The sequence below is a fragment of the Pelophylax lessonae genome (assembly GCF_965119305.1).
Source record: "Pelophylax lessonae genome assembly, chromosome: 7".
NCBI lineage: Eukaryota > Metazoa > Chordata > Amphibia > Anura > Ranidae > Pelophylax > Pelophylax lessonae.
This window is the reverse complement of record NC_138774.1, coordinates 301764896-301779956: the sequence shown is the minus strand read 5'-3', so window position 1 is coordinate 301779956 and position 15061 is coordinate 301764896. Positions and strand designations below refer to the sequence as shown.

The 15061-nt window shown below is 47.1% G+C and overlaps 1 protein-coding gene across 1 annotated transcript; it reads right to left on the bottom strand.

Moving 5' to 3' along the window:
- Positions 1-6509: 6509 nt before the first annotated feature.
- Positions 6510-12496, bottom strand: LOC309559409 (cis-aconitate decarboxylase-like). Its single transcript, XM_082262669.1, has 5 exons — positions 12425-12496; positions 11256-11443; positions 10390-10494; positions 10102-10307; positions 6510-7937 (listed from the first exon to the last, which is right to left on the bottom strand). The coding sequence occupies exons 2-5, from the start codon at positions 11331-11333 to the stop codon at positions 7016-7018; spliced, it is 1311 nt and encodes a 436-aa protein (XP_082118795.1). The 5' UTR covers positions 11334-11443; positions 12425-12496; the 3' UTR covers positions 6510-7015.
- Between the last annotated feature and the right edge of the window lie 2565 nt (positions 12497-15061).

Below are 15061 nucleotides of genomic sequence, written 5' to 3'. Positions count from 1 at the left end.
GTAATAGAGGGACTCTTCCATTGTGCGTTCACCCGATACGGGTAATAGAGGGACTCCTCCATTGTGTGTTCACCCGATACGGGTAATAGAGGGACTCCTCCATTGTGTGTTCACCCGATACGAGTAATAGAGGGACTCCTCCATTGTGTGTTCACCCGATACGAGTAATAGAGGGACTCCTCCATTGTGTGTTCACCCGATACGAGTAATAGAGGGACTCCTCCATTGTGTGTTCACCCGATACGGTAAATAGAGGGACTCCACCATTGTGCGTTCACCCGATACGGGTAATAGAGGGACTCCTCCATTGTGTGTTCACCCGATACGGGTAATAGAGGGACTCCTCCATTGTGCGTTCACCCGATACGGGTAATAGAGGGACTCCTCCATTGTGCGTTCACCCGATACGGGTAATAGAGGGACTCTTCCATTGTGCGTTCACCCGATACGGGTAATAGAGGGACTCCTCCATTGTGTGTTCACCCGATACGGGTAATAGAGGGACTCCTCCATTGTGTGTTCACCCGATACGAGTAATAGAGGGACTCCTCCATTGTGTGTTCACCCGATACGAGTAATAGAGGGACTCCTCCATTGTGTGTTCACCCGATACGAGTAATAGAGGGACTCCTCCATTGTGTGTTCACCCGATACGGGTAATAGAGGGACTCCTCCATTGTGTGTTCACCCGATACGGGTAATAGAGGGACTCCTCCATTGTGTGTTCACCCGATACGAGTAATAGAGGGACTCCTCCATTGTGCGTTCACCCGATACGGGTAATAGAGGGACTCCTCCATTGTGCGTTCACCCGATACGAGTAATAGAGGGACTCCTCCATTGTGTGTTCACCCGATACGGGTAATAGAGGGACTCCTCCATTGTGTGTTCACCCGATACGGGTAATAGAGGGACTCCTCCATTGTGTGTTCACCCGATACGGGTAATAGAGGGACTCCTCCATTGTGTGTTCACCCGATACGGGTAATAGAGGGACTCCACCATTGTGCGTTCACCCGATACGGGTAATAGAGGGACTCCTCCATTGTGTGTTCACCCGATACGGGTAATAGAGGGACTCCTCCATTGTGCGTTCACCCGATACGGGTAATAGAGGGACTCCTCCATTGTGCGTTCACCCGATACGGGTAATAGAGGGACTCTTCCATTGTGCGTTCACCCGATACGGGTAATAGAGGGACTCCTCCATTGTGTGTTCACCCGATACGGGTAATAGAGGGACTCCTCCATTGTGTGTTCACCCGATACGGGTAATAGAGGGACTCCACCATTGTGCGTTCACCCGATACGGGTAATAGAGGGACTCCTCCATTGTGCGTTCACTAGATACGGGTAATAGAGGGACTCCTCCATTGTGTGTTCACCCGATACGGGTAATAGAGGGACTCTTCCATTGTGCGTTCACCCGATACGGGTAATAGAGGGACTCCTCCATTGTGTGTTCACCCGATACGAGTAATAGAGGGACTCCTCCATTGTGTGTTCACCCGATACGGGTAATAGAGGGACTCCTCCATTGGACCTTCACCCGATACGAGTAATAGAGGGACTCCTCCATTGTGTGTTCACCCGATACGGGTAATAGAGGGACTCCTCCATTGTGTGTTCACCCGATACGGGTAATAGAGGGACTCCTCCATTGTGTGTTCACCCGATACGAGTAATAGAGGGACTCCTCCATTGTGTGTTCACCCGATACGGGTAATAGAGGGACTCCTCCATTGTGTGTTCACCCGATACGAGTAATAGAGGGACTCCTCCATTGTGCGTTCACCCGATACGAGTAATAGAGGGACTCCTCCATTGTGTGTTCACCCGATACGGGTAATAGAGGGACTCCACCATTGTGTGTTCACCCGATACGAGTAATAGAGGGACTCCTCCATTGTGTGTTCACCCGATACGGGTAATAGAGGGACTCCTCCATTGTGCGTTCACCCGATACGAGTAATAGAGGGACTCCTCCATTGTGCGTTCACCCGATACGGGTAATAGAGGGACTCCACCATTGTGTGTTCACCCGATACGGGTAATAGAGGGACTCCTCCATTGTGTGTTCACCCGATACGGGTAATAGAGGGACTCCTCCATTGTGTGTTCACCCGATACGGGTAATAGATGGACTCCTCCATTGTGTGTTCACCCGATACGGGTAATAGAGGGACTCCTCCATTGTGTGTTCACCCGATACGGGTAATAGAGGGACTCCACCATTGTGTGTTCACCCGATACGGGTAATAGAGGGACTCCTCCATTGTGCGTTCACCCGATACGGGTAATAGAGGGACTCCTCCATTGTGTGTTCACCCGATACGGGTAATAGAGGGACTCCTCCATTGTGCGTTCACCCGATACGGGTAATAGGGGGACTCCTCCATTGTGTGTTCACCCGATACGGGTAATAGAGGGACTCCTCCATTGGACCTTCACCCGATACGGGTAATAGAGGGACTCCTCCATTATGTGTTCACCCGATACGGGTAATAGAGGGACTCCTCCATTGTGCGTTCACCCGATACGGGTAATAGAGGGACTCCTCCATTGTGTGTTCACCCGATACGGGTAATAGAGGGACTCCTCCATTGTGCGTTCACCCGATACGGGTAATAGAGGGACTCCTCCATTGTGTATTCACCCGATACGGGTAATAGAGGGACTCCTCCATTGGACCTTCACCCGATACGGGTAATAGAGGGACTCCACCATTGTGTGTTCACCCGATACGAGTAATAGAGGGACTCCTCCATTGTGTGTTCACCCAATACGGGTAATAGAGGGACTCCTCCATTGTGTGTTCACCCGATACGAGTAATAGAGGGACTCCTCCATTGTGTGTTCACCCGATACGGGTAATAGAGGGACTCCTCCATTGGACCTTCACCCGATACGGGTAATAGAGGGACTCCTCCATTGTGTGTTCACCCGATACGGGTAATAGAGGGACTCCTCCATTGTGTGTTCATTCGATACGAGTAATAGAGGGACTCCTCCATTGTGTGTTCACCCGATACGGGTAATAGAGGGACTCCTCCATTGTGTGTTCACCCGCTACGGGTAATAGAGGGACTCCTCCATTGTGTGTTCACCCGATACGGGTAATAGAGGGACTCCTCCATTGTGTGTTCACCCGATACGGGTAATAGAGGGACTCCTCCATTGTGTGTTCACCCGATACGGGTAATAGAGGGACTCCTCCATTGTGTGTTCATCCGATACGAGTAATAGAGGGACTCCTCCATTGTGTGTTCACCCGATACGGGTAATAGAGGGACTCCTCCATTGTGTGTTTACCCATTACGGGTAATAGAGGGACTCCTTCATTGTGTGTTCACCCGATACGAGTAATAGAGGGACTCCTCCATTGTGTGTTCACCCGATACGGGTAATAGAGGAACTCCTCCATTGTGTGTTCACCCAATACGGGTAATAGAGGGACTCCTCCATTGGACCTTCACCCGATACGGGTAATAGAGGGACTCCTCCATTGTGTGTTCACCCGATACGGGTAATAGAGGGACTCCTCCATTGTGTGTTCACCCAATACGGGTAATAGAGGGACTCCTCCATTGGACCTTCACCCGATACGGGTAATAGAGGGACTCCTCCATTGTGTGTTCATCCGATACGAGTAATAGTCTTAGTGGGTGAGGATTTCATTCACGGTGGGTGAGGATTTGTTTCAACCCTACTGATTACCTTTGGGATGCATTGGAACGCCAATTGTGAGCCAGGTCTTCTCATTTGTCATCAGTACCCAACCTCACCAATTGGCACAAATTTCCACCAACACCCTCCAAAATTTTGTGGAAAGTCTTGCCAGAAAAGTGGAGGAATTTATAGCATCAAAGCGGGGGGCAACTCCATAAAGACGGGTAATAGAGGGACTCCTCCATTGTGTGTTTACCCGATACGGGTAATAGAGGGACTCCTCCATTGTGTGTTCACCCGATACGGGTAATAGATGGACTTCTCCATTGTGTGTTCACCCGATACGGTAATAGAGGGACTCCTCCATTGTGTGTTCACCCGATACGGGTAATAGAGGGACTCCTCCTCACCCACCATGAACCCAATCCTCAGCCACCATGACCCAAATCCTCACCCACCATGACCTGAATCCTCATCCACCATGAGCCGAATCCTCACCCACTATGAACCCAATCCCCACCCGCCTTGAACTTAGTTCTAACCCACCATAAACCCAATTCACACCCACCTTGACCCAAATCCTCCCCCACCATGAACCAAATCCATCCCCACCCTAAATCCAATCCCCCCCCACCATGAACCAAATCCTCACCCACCATGACCCCAATCCTCACCCACCATAAACCCGAATCCTCCCCACCATTAACCCAATCCTCCCCCACCATGAACCCAATACTCACCCAGCATGAACCCAATCCTCCCTCACCATGAATCGAATCCTCACCCACCATGACCCAAATCCTCACCCACCATGAACCAAATCCATCCCCACCCTAAATCCAATCCCCCCCACCATGAACCAAATCCTCACCCACCATGACCCAAATCATCACCCACCATGAACCAAATCCTCATGTACTAAGACCCAAATAGTCACCCACCATCATCCGATTCCTCACCCACTAAGACCCAAATCCTCTTCCACCATGACCCGATTCGTCGGCTACCATGAACCCAATCCTCACCCACCGTGAATGAAATCCTCACCCACTAAGACCCAAATCATCACCCACCATGACCCAAATCATCACCCACCATGAACCAAATCCTCACCCACTAAGACCCAAATAGTCACCCACCATGATCCTATTCCTCACCCACCATGATCCGATTCCTCACCCAGCATGAATCAAATCCTCACCCACTAAGAGCCAAATTCTCACCCACCATGCAACGAATCCTCAGCCACCAGGAAGCAAATTCTCACCCACCATGAGCCCAATCCTTAGCCATCATGAACTGAATCATCCCCCACCATGAGCCCAATCCTTAGCCATCATGAACTGAATCCTCCCCCACCATGGACCCAATCCTCAGCCATCATGAACCCAATCCTCACCCACCATGAACCCAATCCTCACCCACCATGAACCCAATCCTCAGCCATCATGAACCCAATCCTCAGCCATCATGAACCCAATCCTCAGCCATCATGAACCCAATCCTCACCCAGCATGAACCCAATCCTCACCCACCATGAACCCAATCCTCACCCACCATGAACCCAATCCTCAGCCATAATAAACCCAATCCTCACCCACCATGAACCCAATCCTCACCCACCATGAACCCAATCCTCACCCACCATGAACCCAATCCTCAGCCATAATAAACCCAATCCTCACCCACCATGAACCCAATCCTCAGCCACCATGAACCCAATCCTCAGCCACCATGAACCCAATCCTCACCCACCATGAACCCAATCCTCAGCCATAATAAACCCAATCCTCACCCACCATGAACCCAATCCTCACCCACCATGGACCCAATCCTCAGCCATCATGAACCCAATCCTCACCCACCATGAACCCAATCCTCACCCACCATGAACCCAATCCTCACCCAGCATGAACCCAATCCTCACCCAGCATGAACCCAATCCTCCCCCAGCATGAACCCAATCCTCACCCAGCATGAACCCAATCCTCAGCCATCATGAACCCAATCCTCACCCACCATGAACCCAATCCTCACCCACCATGAACCCAATCCTCAGCCATCATGAACCCAATCCTCACCCACCATGAACCCAATCCTCACCCACCATGAACCCAATCCTCACCCACCATGAACCCAATCCTCAACCACCATGAACCCAATCCTCAGCCATCATGAACCCAATCTTCACCCACCATGAACCCAATCCTCGGCCATCGTGAACCCAATCCTCAGCCATCATAAACCCAATCCTCACCCACCATTAACCCAATCCTCACCCACCATGAACCCAATCCTCAGCCATCATGAACCTTCCAGGTAATAAAAAACACCAATACGATTTTCTTTGATTCAACAAACATTTAATTATTGCATTCACATTGAAAAAGTTGTACACTGCCTTGTGTTCTTGTTCTTTATAGCTATCAGAGGTCATAGTACTGGGGGTCCTGGTGCCGGGGGGAGGGGGGGATAGTTTTGCAGATTGTGGTGGCTTAGACTAGACATCCCCCTCCCCCAGCACTGATCACTCACCCATTTTTTGCAATACATTTAGATTAAGAATACAAATTTTCAATGGCTGACAGGCAGGAATCTATAAAAATATATTTAAATATAAATAGACGTTACAAAATATATAATATATACAGAAGACAAATGAGTCCCAATAAATATTTGGCCCTACACCACTCTTACCATTCTGGTTCCCAATATTGGCATTTTTAAAAAATATTAATTGTTTATTTCTAATCAATTAACTAGAAAAGTGACTTTTACATCGAATAATGAAATACCATCCCAAAGTCCAGCTTTAGAATTTTCAGTTGCCAACAGAAGAATTGTTCACGTTTTTTAAACCATATCGAAGCTTTGGATGTTTTTGCTCCTAAATGATTGAATAACAATTTTTTGGCAGTTTTGGGTGGAGTGTGGAAGGGTTAATCCTCTGTCAGGTTTTTATTACTGTCTGGGTCCCCACTATGGAGATTCTCCCTCCCCACTTGTCCTGGTGACCACTATCACTTTGACTGTAATTGATGGGAAATCCAAAGTTTTGAGTTGTCACCAGAAGAGGAAGAGAGGGGAAATCTTCCAATGAGGACAATTGTTCTGGTGACAACTGTCTAAGAGGGAAGTCCCCTCATTTTGTAAGGATTTTTATCTCACTTCCCGTTGTATCTACAGGAAAAGTAATTCCCCCAATGAGATGCTGATGGATAAATGAAAACCTGACGGAGGTTCAACCATTCCCCTCTCCACCTAAAACATAAAAACAGTTGAATGTTTAATGAGTGTCCTTTTCCTGGCTTTCACACACAGACACGTTCATGTTGACCACCCAGAGTTATTGAAGTAGCAGAGGTAGCTGTGAACTGTCTGTGACGCTCTCCAGGTCGTCCACCATCTGGATGACACCTTGGATCTGGTCATCCTGCAGGACATTTCTGGCATTGGTCACAAACTTTTTCAGCAGGGACTCTCTGCTCAGTGGCTTCCTCCAGTGGCCGTAGAAAGTGTCACATTTACCGACCATCACATCCCCGTTCTTCAGCAGCAAAGCCACTTCGCCGTACATCTTGTCAAAGTTGGCTACATTATCCTGAGGATGCTCCACCACCACCTTGCTCAGAAGATGCTGGAGGTCTTTCCGAAACATGTGATCATCATTGAAGGACGCAATGGTAACCTCGCCATCAAGGAGAGCTGTGCAGGCGTTGAACTGGAAGGAGTGACGTGCCTGGTGCTCTGACTCTGGATAAGGCCTATTGATGTATTTGGAGATTGGGACTCTGAGAACTATAGATTGGATAGCAGATGGGTCAAAAGAACCATAGTGCTCCTTATATCTATTTCTGACTGAGACTGCAGCATCGGCTACCCAGTGCATCCCCAGATGGGCTGGGAAAGACTTAAAGGCAATGTCTTGCTTTGCTAGAAGGAACTCATAGTGTTTACCAGGCAATGCCAGTGACTTAGGTTGGTAGTCACCATAAAATGCACTAAACCCAGCGCAACCTGGGACATCATCCAGTATGAGGGAATTGGCCTCCATTCCTTTACCAGCCAGAATAGCAGCTTCCAGGCCTAACCTCGTAGCATTGCCAATGTGTAAAGGCTTGGCCAGAGTGGCAGCATTGGCCATTGGGGCACCAGCAAGAGAGGCAGCAATTGCCAGGGCATGCATGCATTGTTCCTTATCTAATGAAAGAAGCTTGGCAGAGGCGGCAGCACTTCCCATGGTTCCAACTACGGAAGGTGGATGAAATCTGTAATGAGAAAACATTTCCAGTTATTATGTATTAAATAATACAAGATAGAAAAGCAATAGAATTGAGTAGAGAAGGGCTAAGGTTTAATTTCTTCCTTGGAGTGTATGAAGAAACAGTCTAAGGACCTTCTATTCTATTCCACCATTCTATTCCCCCCCATTTTCAAAGCCAGCTCCATAAAGGCATGGTGTGACCAGATTGGTGTGGAGGAGCTCCAGTGTCTTGCACAGAGCCCTGACCTCATCCCTACTTTTGGAAGACCTGTGGGATCGAGTCTTCTCATCAAACAGCACCTGCCCTCAACCCCTCAACCCTACTAAACACTTTTGGGATCAGATTTCTTTCCAAAGGTGTTCAGTAGGTTTGAGGTCATGGAGGAACTTGACTGTCCTGCACAGAGCCCTGACCTCAACCCTACTGAACACCTTTGGACCTCTACCCTAGTAAACACCCTTTTCTGTTCCAGCATGACCGGGGGGGGTGTACAAAGCCAACTTCATAAAGACATGATGTGACCAGTTTTGTGTGGAGGAACTCGAGTGTCCTGCACATAGCCCTGACCTCAACCCTACTGATTACCTTTGGGATGCATTGGAACGCCAATTGTGAGCCAGGTCTTCTCATTTGTCATCAGTACCCAACCTCACCAATTGGCACAAATTTCCACCAACACCCTCCAAAATTTTGTGGAAAGTCTTGCCAGAAAAGTGGAGGAATTTATAGCATCAAAGCGGGGGGCAACTCCATAAAGACATGGTTTGACCAGGTTGGTGTGGAGGAAATCAAGTGTCCTGTACAGAGCCCTGACCTCATCCCTACTGATCCCCTTGGGGATGAATTGGATTGTGAGCCAGGTCCTCTCATCCAAGACCAGTACCTGACCTCACAAATGTGAAAAGTATGTCACCAGCGTACCAAGGATCTCTAGAATGTATTGCTGGTGACATCCTTCTCACCTTGAATGTCTTCTGTTTCCAGCCGGTAATTGCTGCAGCACCCATTTACATTTACAGCCACTGTCAGGAATGTGTGCTTGACCTCACAAATGTGCTAAAATTCCGACAGACACTTTTCAAAATTTTGTGGAAAAATCTTCCCAGAGGATTGGAGGATGTTATAACCACAAAGGGGGCAACTCCATATTATTTGCCATAGGGGAATAGGGACAACTTCATATTAATGGCCATAGTTTTGGAATGGGATGACCAACAAGCCCATATAGGTGTGATGGGAGGAGGAACTCGAGTCCCAGCCTCATCCCTACTGATCACCTTTGTGTTGAATTCGAACAGCGATGGTGAGCCAGGTCTTCTCATCCAACATTAGTACCTGGCCTCACAAATGGGCTCAAATTCCCACAGACACCCCCCAAAATCTTCCCATAAGAGTGAACGATGTTCTAGCTCTATATTATTGGTCATGGTGTTTGGAATTGGATGTCCGACAAGCACATATACTATAGGTGTGATGGAAGGAGGGACAAGAGTGTCCTTCCTGTACAGAGCCCTGACCTCAACCCTACTGAACACCCTTTTATGTTCCAGCATGACTGTGCTTCCCCCCCCCCCCCCATGTACAAATTCAGCTCCACAAAGACATGGTGTGACCAATTTGGTGTGGAGGAGCTCCAGTGTCCTGCACAGAGCCCCAACCTCATCCCTACTGATCATCTTTGGACTTGAACCCTAGTGAACACCCTTTTATATTCCAGCATGACTGTGCTTCCCCCCTGTGTACAAATCCAGCTCCACAAAGACATGGGGTGACCAGTTTGGTGTGGAGGAACTCCAATGTCCTGCACAGAGCCCTGACCTCAACCTTACTGATCAGCTTTGGGATGAATTGGAATGCCAATGATGAGTCAGGTCTTCTCATGTCACATCAGTACCTGACCTCACAAATGGGCATAAATTCCCACAGACACCCTCCAAAATCTTGTAAAAAGCCTTCCCAGAAGAGAGGATGATGATGGAATAGGATGTTCATATACAGTAGGTGTGATGGTCATTTCTACAATATATTCTAATTGTGGCATAAAAAAAGACACCCTTGGTGACTACTCCTGTCTGAAAATAAGTAGGATAGGACCATGCCTGGGTGAAGACGCATTCACATATTAAATTATAACAAAGATAGATACAATTCTAAAAATAATACTCACTTTTTAGGAATGTTATTTGCTTCCTTGGAAAATCCCATCAGTCTTCCTTGAATCTCAATTCCAACATTGAAAGCCATCAGAAGCTCCTCTCCGGTGACTCTCCTTTCTTGGGAAATCATCTGTGTCAGTGCCAATAGAGCCGGAAGGACGGCACCGGATGGGTGGGTGGCAGGGTGCCACGTGTCATCAAAATCCATGGAGTGAACCTGAAGCAACAAAGACATACTTAGACTCCTTCCAACATCTTCTGGTCTCCAGAGATTATTATTGGTGGTCGGGTTTACTTACAGCCACTCCATTAGCGTACGCGGCCATGGTGGGGGAGAGCTTCAAACCTTTCTGTCCATAAACCGAGCAATAAGCAGAATTTCCATACGTGGAAAAATGCAGATCCTGAAAAAAGAATCAATATGAAGGCTGAATATTTGCTGTGAGCTTCTCCTCCAGATATAACACTGAACTCAGGGATAATGGGAATCTGCAAGGTCTATATTCTCAAAAAGAACCAAAATAATCCATAATCTTTGGAAAATGGGGATTTTTTTCAACCTTCGATTCCACCTGAAAATTGGGTAATAATGTGATGGTGGGGTTCTGGATGTCCCTGAGACTGAGTATCCATTCCAACCCTTGGGGGCTGGAGGTCCTCAGAGCAATGTGAAGGTCTATATAGAAGGATGAGCGCCCCATAACTCAAGATTTAGTTCTGGGAATGTTTGTTATTCACAGCAATTATAATCAACGCGTTTCACAAATCCCTTCATTGGGGCCTAGGAGACAACCCATCTAGGGCTGGACTAAGAGCATCATGGGCCTGGTGCTGAGGATTTTGATGGGCCTTTTATGGAAATAAATAGAATAAAAACACATTTGTTTGTTAAAAAAGATGCTGGAGGTACCAGGAGGTTCTCATGCAGTGCAGCGCGGGGCGGAATGTTCAGTCTGTCCCTGCTGGGCCTATATTAAGGTAGGGGCCTGGAGCTGCATCTCCAATAGCTCCTACGTTACCCGGCCCTGAACCCATAAATACAATGGCCTATAAAAACATTGATACATTGTATGTAAGTATATAAAATGTATAACACTCTGTATCAATACTCTGTTTCTTTAGGTCATGGATGGGGGGCGGGGTGGGCAGTAATATCGGGACATACCTGACAATATTTCAGGATGATGTTGAAGACGTGCGTTGTGCTTCCGATTAATCCAACGCCAATGCTGTCCAGGATCATGCGCTTACTTCTGTGGCGTACGATATCGGAGAGGTGCACGGGGCGGGTCCCATGGATAAACGATGCAAAGCTGTTGGTGACCGTCTCCTCATCCTGGCTTCCGACAACCACTAAAACAGACCGAAGATAATTATCAGTGACAACTCTTCCTCTGACCTCTCTGATATCAATCTGCCCCTTTATATCACATGGGAAGATACGGAGCAAGGAAACGGGAACTGGCGGCTGCCCAAAGTAACCAATCAGTGTTCGTCTGTTGTAAGATTAAGTGTGATTGGTTGCTGTGGACAGTCTGTGTTTTCCACAGGGCCGGAATAAAGGGTGGGCAGGAGGGACAGTGGCCTTGGTCTCTGTGGTATCTTGTGAGGTGGGGGAGGCACCATGAGGAGATTATGGGGGATTGGATTTTTGTTGGAAGGGGGAATTTGGGGGGGGGGGGCAGCAGGGCGTAAGAATTGTTCTAGGAGGGGAAATTTTGGGGGGGGGGGGGATTTAGGGGAATTGGTGTTCGGAGGTGAGATAAGGAAGATGATTTGTTCTAGGAGGAGGAATTTGTGTTAGAAGAGGTGATATGGTGGGGGGAAGGAGGGGAATTGTGCTAGAAGGGGACATTTTTCGGGTGTGTTGATTTGTGTTAGTAGGGATGATGGGGGGGGGGGGGTATTTGTGCTAGGAAGGGAAATTTGGGGGGTGGAATTTGTTCTAGGAGGAGGGATTGGGGGGGGGATAAGAGGAGGAGTTATGCTTAGAGGGTAAGCATGCAGATTAGTGCTAAATTTTATTTATTTTTTGGTGGGGGGATTTGTGTTGGTAGGAATGATGGGGGGGGGGGGTTTGTGCTAGGAAGGGAAATGTTGGGGGGGGATTTGTTCTAGGAGTAGGGATTGGGGGGCAGGGATTTGAAGGGTAGAGGATAGGAGGAGGGGTTATGGTAGTAGAGATGATTGGGGGGGTATTTGTGCAAGGAGGTAAAATCTTTTGTTTGGGGGTGGGGGGGGGGAATTGTGTTAGATGGGATGATTGGAGGGGGGGGTGCAGTTTGGCATGTTTGCCCGGGGCTCTAGGTGACCGGCACTGATTCTGAATATTACCTTTCACGGCTGACCGGTGGAGGTGTCTGGACAGACGGTGGATCTTCTTGGTGTTCTGGAGGAAGAAAACAGAAAATTTTGTTCAGATTTCATCGTCTGGGAAATTATTTCAGTTCTGTCATCAATTGATTTTCTTTTTAATGTCTGGAAGGAGGTCATGTGACCCACGAAGGAATTGCAGTCAGGAGAGGGCCATAGGCTGAGCAAAGCCGTGAGAGAAAATGCCTCAGGACGAGGACGGCACGGGCCAGCAGTGAAGATTTCTCTGGGACCCAACTGATGACGGAGGACATCCGTCTTTGGGGCTTCCACATATCTATTTGACCACTCTATAATTTGAGGGTCAATCTCTGGTGGACAGGTTCTTCTGCCTGCCCTCCACGTCAGTCCAGGGTGAGCCGGCGATGGAGAGGGTGGGGGGGTATTATGGTGTGTGAGCTGGTGTGGTCCGGGGGAGGGGGTATGGCGTGGTCCATCTGCCGCCCCCCCCCCCCCCCCCCGCCCATGGAGCACTAGCCGCCACGGGAAGAAAACTTTCCGTATTGTTCTATTTGGGTGCCAAAAAGTAAGATATTCTGTCCGCTCAGCATTACAGTGATTCTGATCAATTCTTCCCTTTACAGACAGGAAATGATCTGATCCAGAGGTGTAACTAGAATTTTCAGGGCTCTGGTGCAAGAAACCATGAAGGGCCCCCCCTGACCCCTGGCCTTCAAGCCAGGGACTCTTCCCATTGATCCTGCGGCCCTTTATTACAGTCCCGCAGTGGCACCCTTTTACAAATCCTGTAGTGGGCCCCCCTTCCTGCCATCTTGGGGTCTCCCCATGATGGGGGAATGCCAGGGCCCGGTTAGAAGTGCGACCTTGGCGATCCTGGTAGTTCCCCCACCGGTGTCAGCAGTTTTTATTATTTTCATTTTATTCTTTTTTATCTTTTCACAATGTTTTATTTTTTTACAATTTCATTCATTCAGAAAAAGAAGGAGCCGATAAATTACGTATTTGCGCACCCCTTCCCGCCTCTCCATCGTGACATATTGCCCGCAGCAGCCGGCGGGAGAGGGAAGGGGGAAAGCCGGCAGGGGGGGGGGAGACCAGGGAGCACACAGGGGCCCAGAGACAGCAGAGGACAAGTGAACTGGATAAGAGGGGTGGGAGGGGGCAGCATACAGAAGAACCAATCTCCTCCATTTTCCTCCTGCAGCTACAGGAGGAAAATGGAGGACATTAGTTTCTCTAAATGCTGCCCCCCGCCTATCCAGGTCTACAGGGGAGCCGCACAGGCAATCTGGAGTATAGGGCCCGGATGCAATCACAACCCCTGTAGTTACACCCCTGGTCTGATCTACAACAGTGGTGCGGATTTGGATCATTGAGCTGTTTGTAGTGCTCAATGCATCCACTAGAGGGCGCTCTGACCTCACCCTCCTCTTACTGTCCTACCGCCCGCGCTCAGCATTGTGTTACTCCAATTTGTGACTTTATTGGAAGGGAAAGAATTCCATAGAGAAATTCTTGTAATGTGATCACATTTATCTGTAATCAATAATCAGAAATTTGTTTTTCCAAAGCTATAAAATCCTCCAACAATTCTCATCCTTATTATTATCCCGACTCCGAGCCGGATTATTATTTGTACGAACAAATCAGGGAAACTCAGATTGTCAAACTCATTTCCGGATTGTAGGAGAGGACGAGCGACGCATTTCGGAGATTTCCAGGAGAAATTACAAATTTCACATCTGCCAAAATTTTACTAAAATTGGCTAAAATTGCCCTTTAAATTTGCCACACAGCACTGCAATATAATCACCGTCAAGAAGCCAAAAAATGTGAAATCTTTCCTTTCCTTTCCTTTGTCTTTTTTAATGCTGATATTTTTGTAAACTTTATTTAATTTTTTTAGGCAATTGAGAAAAAAAAAAAAAAAAAGAAATAGTGACTTGAATACAAGAATACAAGAATGTACCAATACAAAACGTGCGATTTTTTTTTTCTTAGTTTTTTTTGTGTAAGTTACTGTTAAAATATATCACATAACAATAAAGTACACTAGAAAAAAAGGAGAAAAAACCCACAAAAAACGTTAATTCTCTTTAAATATTTTAAATTCCTTTTTTTTTTTTATTACTCGGAACGCCTCAAAAACACCCAGGAACCATTAAAGCTCATTCCTGCCTTAAAAAATTCCTTCATTTTATTTTATTTTGCATAAAATCACCACATTTTTGTAAAAAATGTTGGTAAAATTTCATCAATGTGAATTTAGTGAATCTCACTCATTCCTACTTAATAAAGTAATACAAATTATTATTGTACTTATTTCCTTTTTCCCATCCACTTTGCATTTTTTTTAAAGTTTTGGAATTATTTTGGGACTGCTGGAGGTGAGGATGTTTCTTTATCACCTTATTAAAGTCCAACCGCCAGCCTAAAATAGGTCAGTGATGGATTTTTGTGTTGTGGTTGGAATTGGGTATTACTGAATTTTTATGTACAAAACCAAACATGAAATTTCATTTCATTTATTAATATTTTCTTCTTATTTTTAAGTTTTCTGCCAATTTTCTATTTCTCTCAAAATGACCTTTTATAATGACTTAAGTGATACAGATAAAATAAATGGATGTGTTTGTA

Coding starts and splice junctions, on each gene's coding strand:
- LOC309559409 (XM_082262669.1), bottom strand. CDS start 11,333: ATGATCCTGGACAGCATTGGCGTTGGATTAATCGGAAGCACAACGCAC. Junction 10,308..10,389: donor CGTACGCTAATGGAGTGGCT/GTAAGTAAACCC, acceptor TTGTTGCTTCAG/GTTCACTCCATGGATTTTGA. Junction 7,938..10,101: donor GCAAATAACATTCCTAAAAA/GTGAGTATTATT, acceptor TTCTCATTACAG/ATTTCATCCACCTTCCGTAG.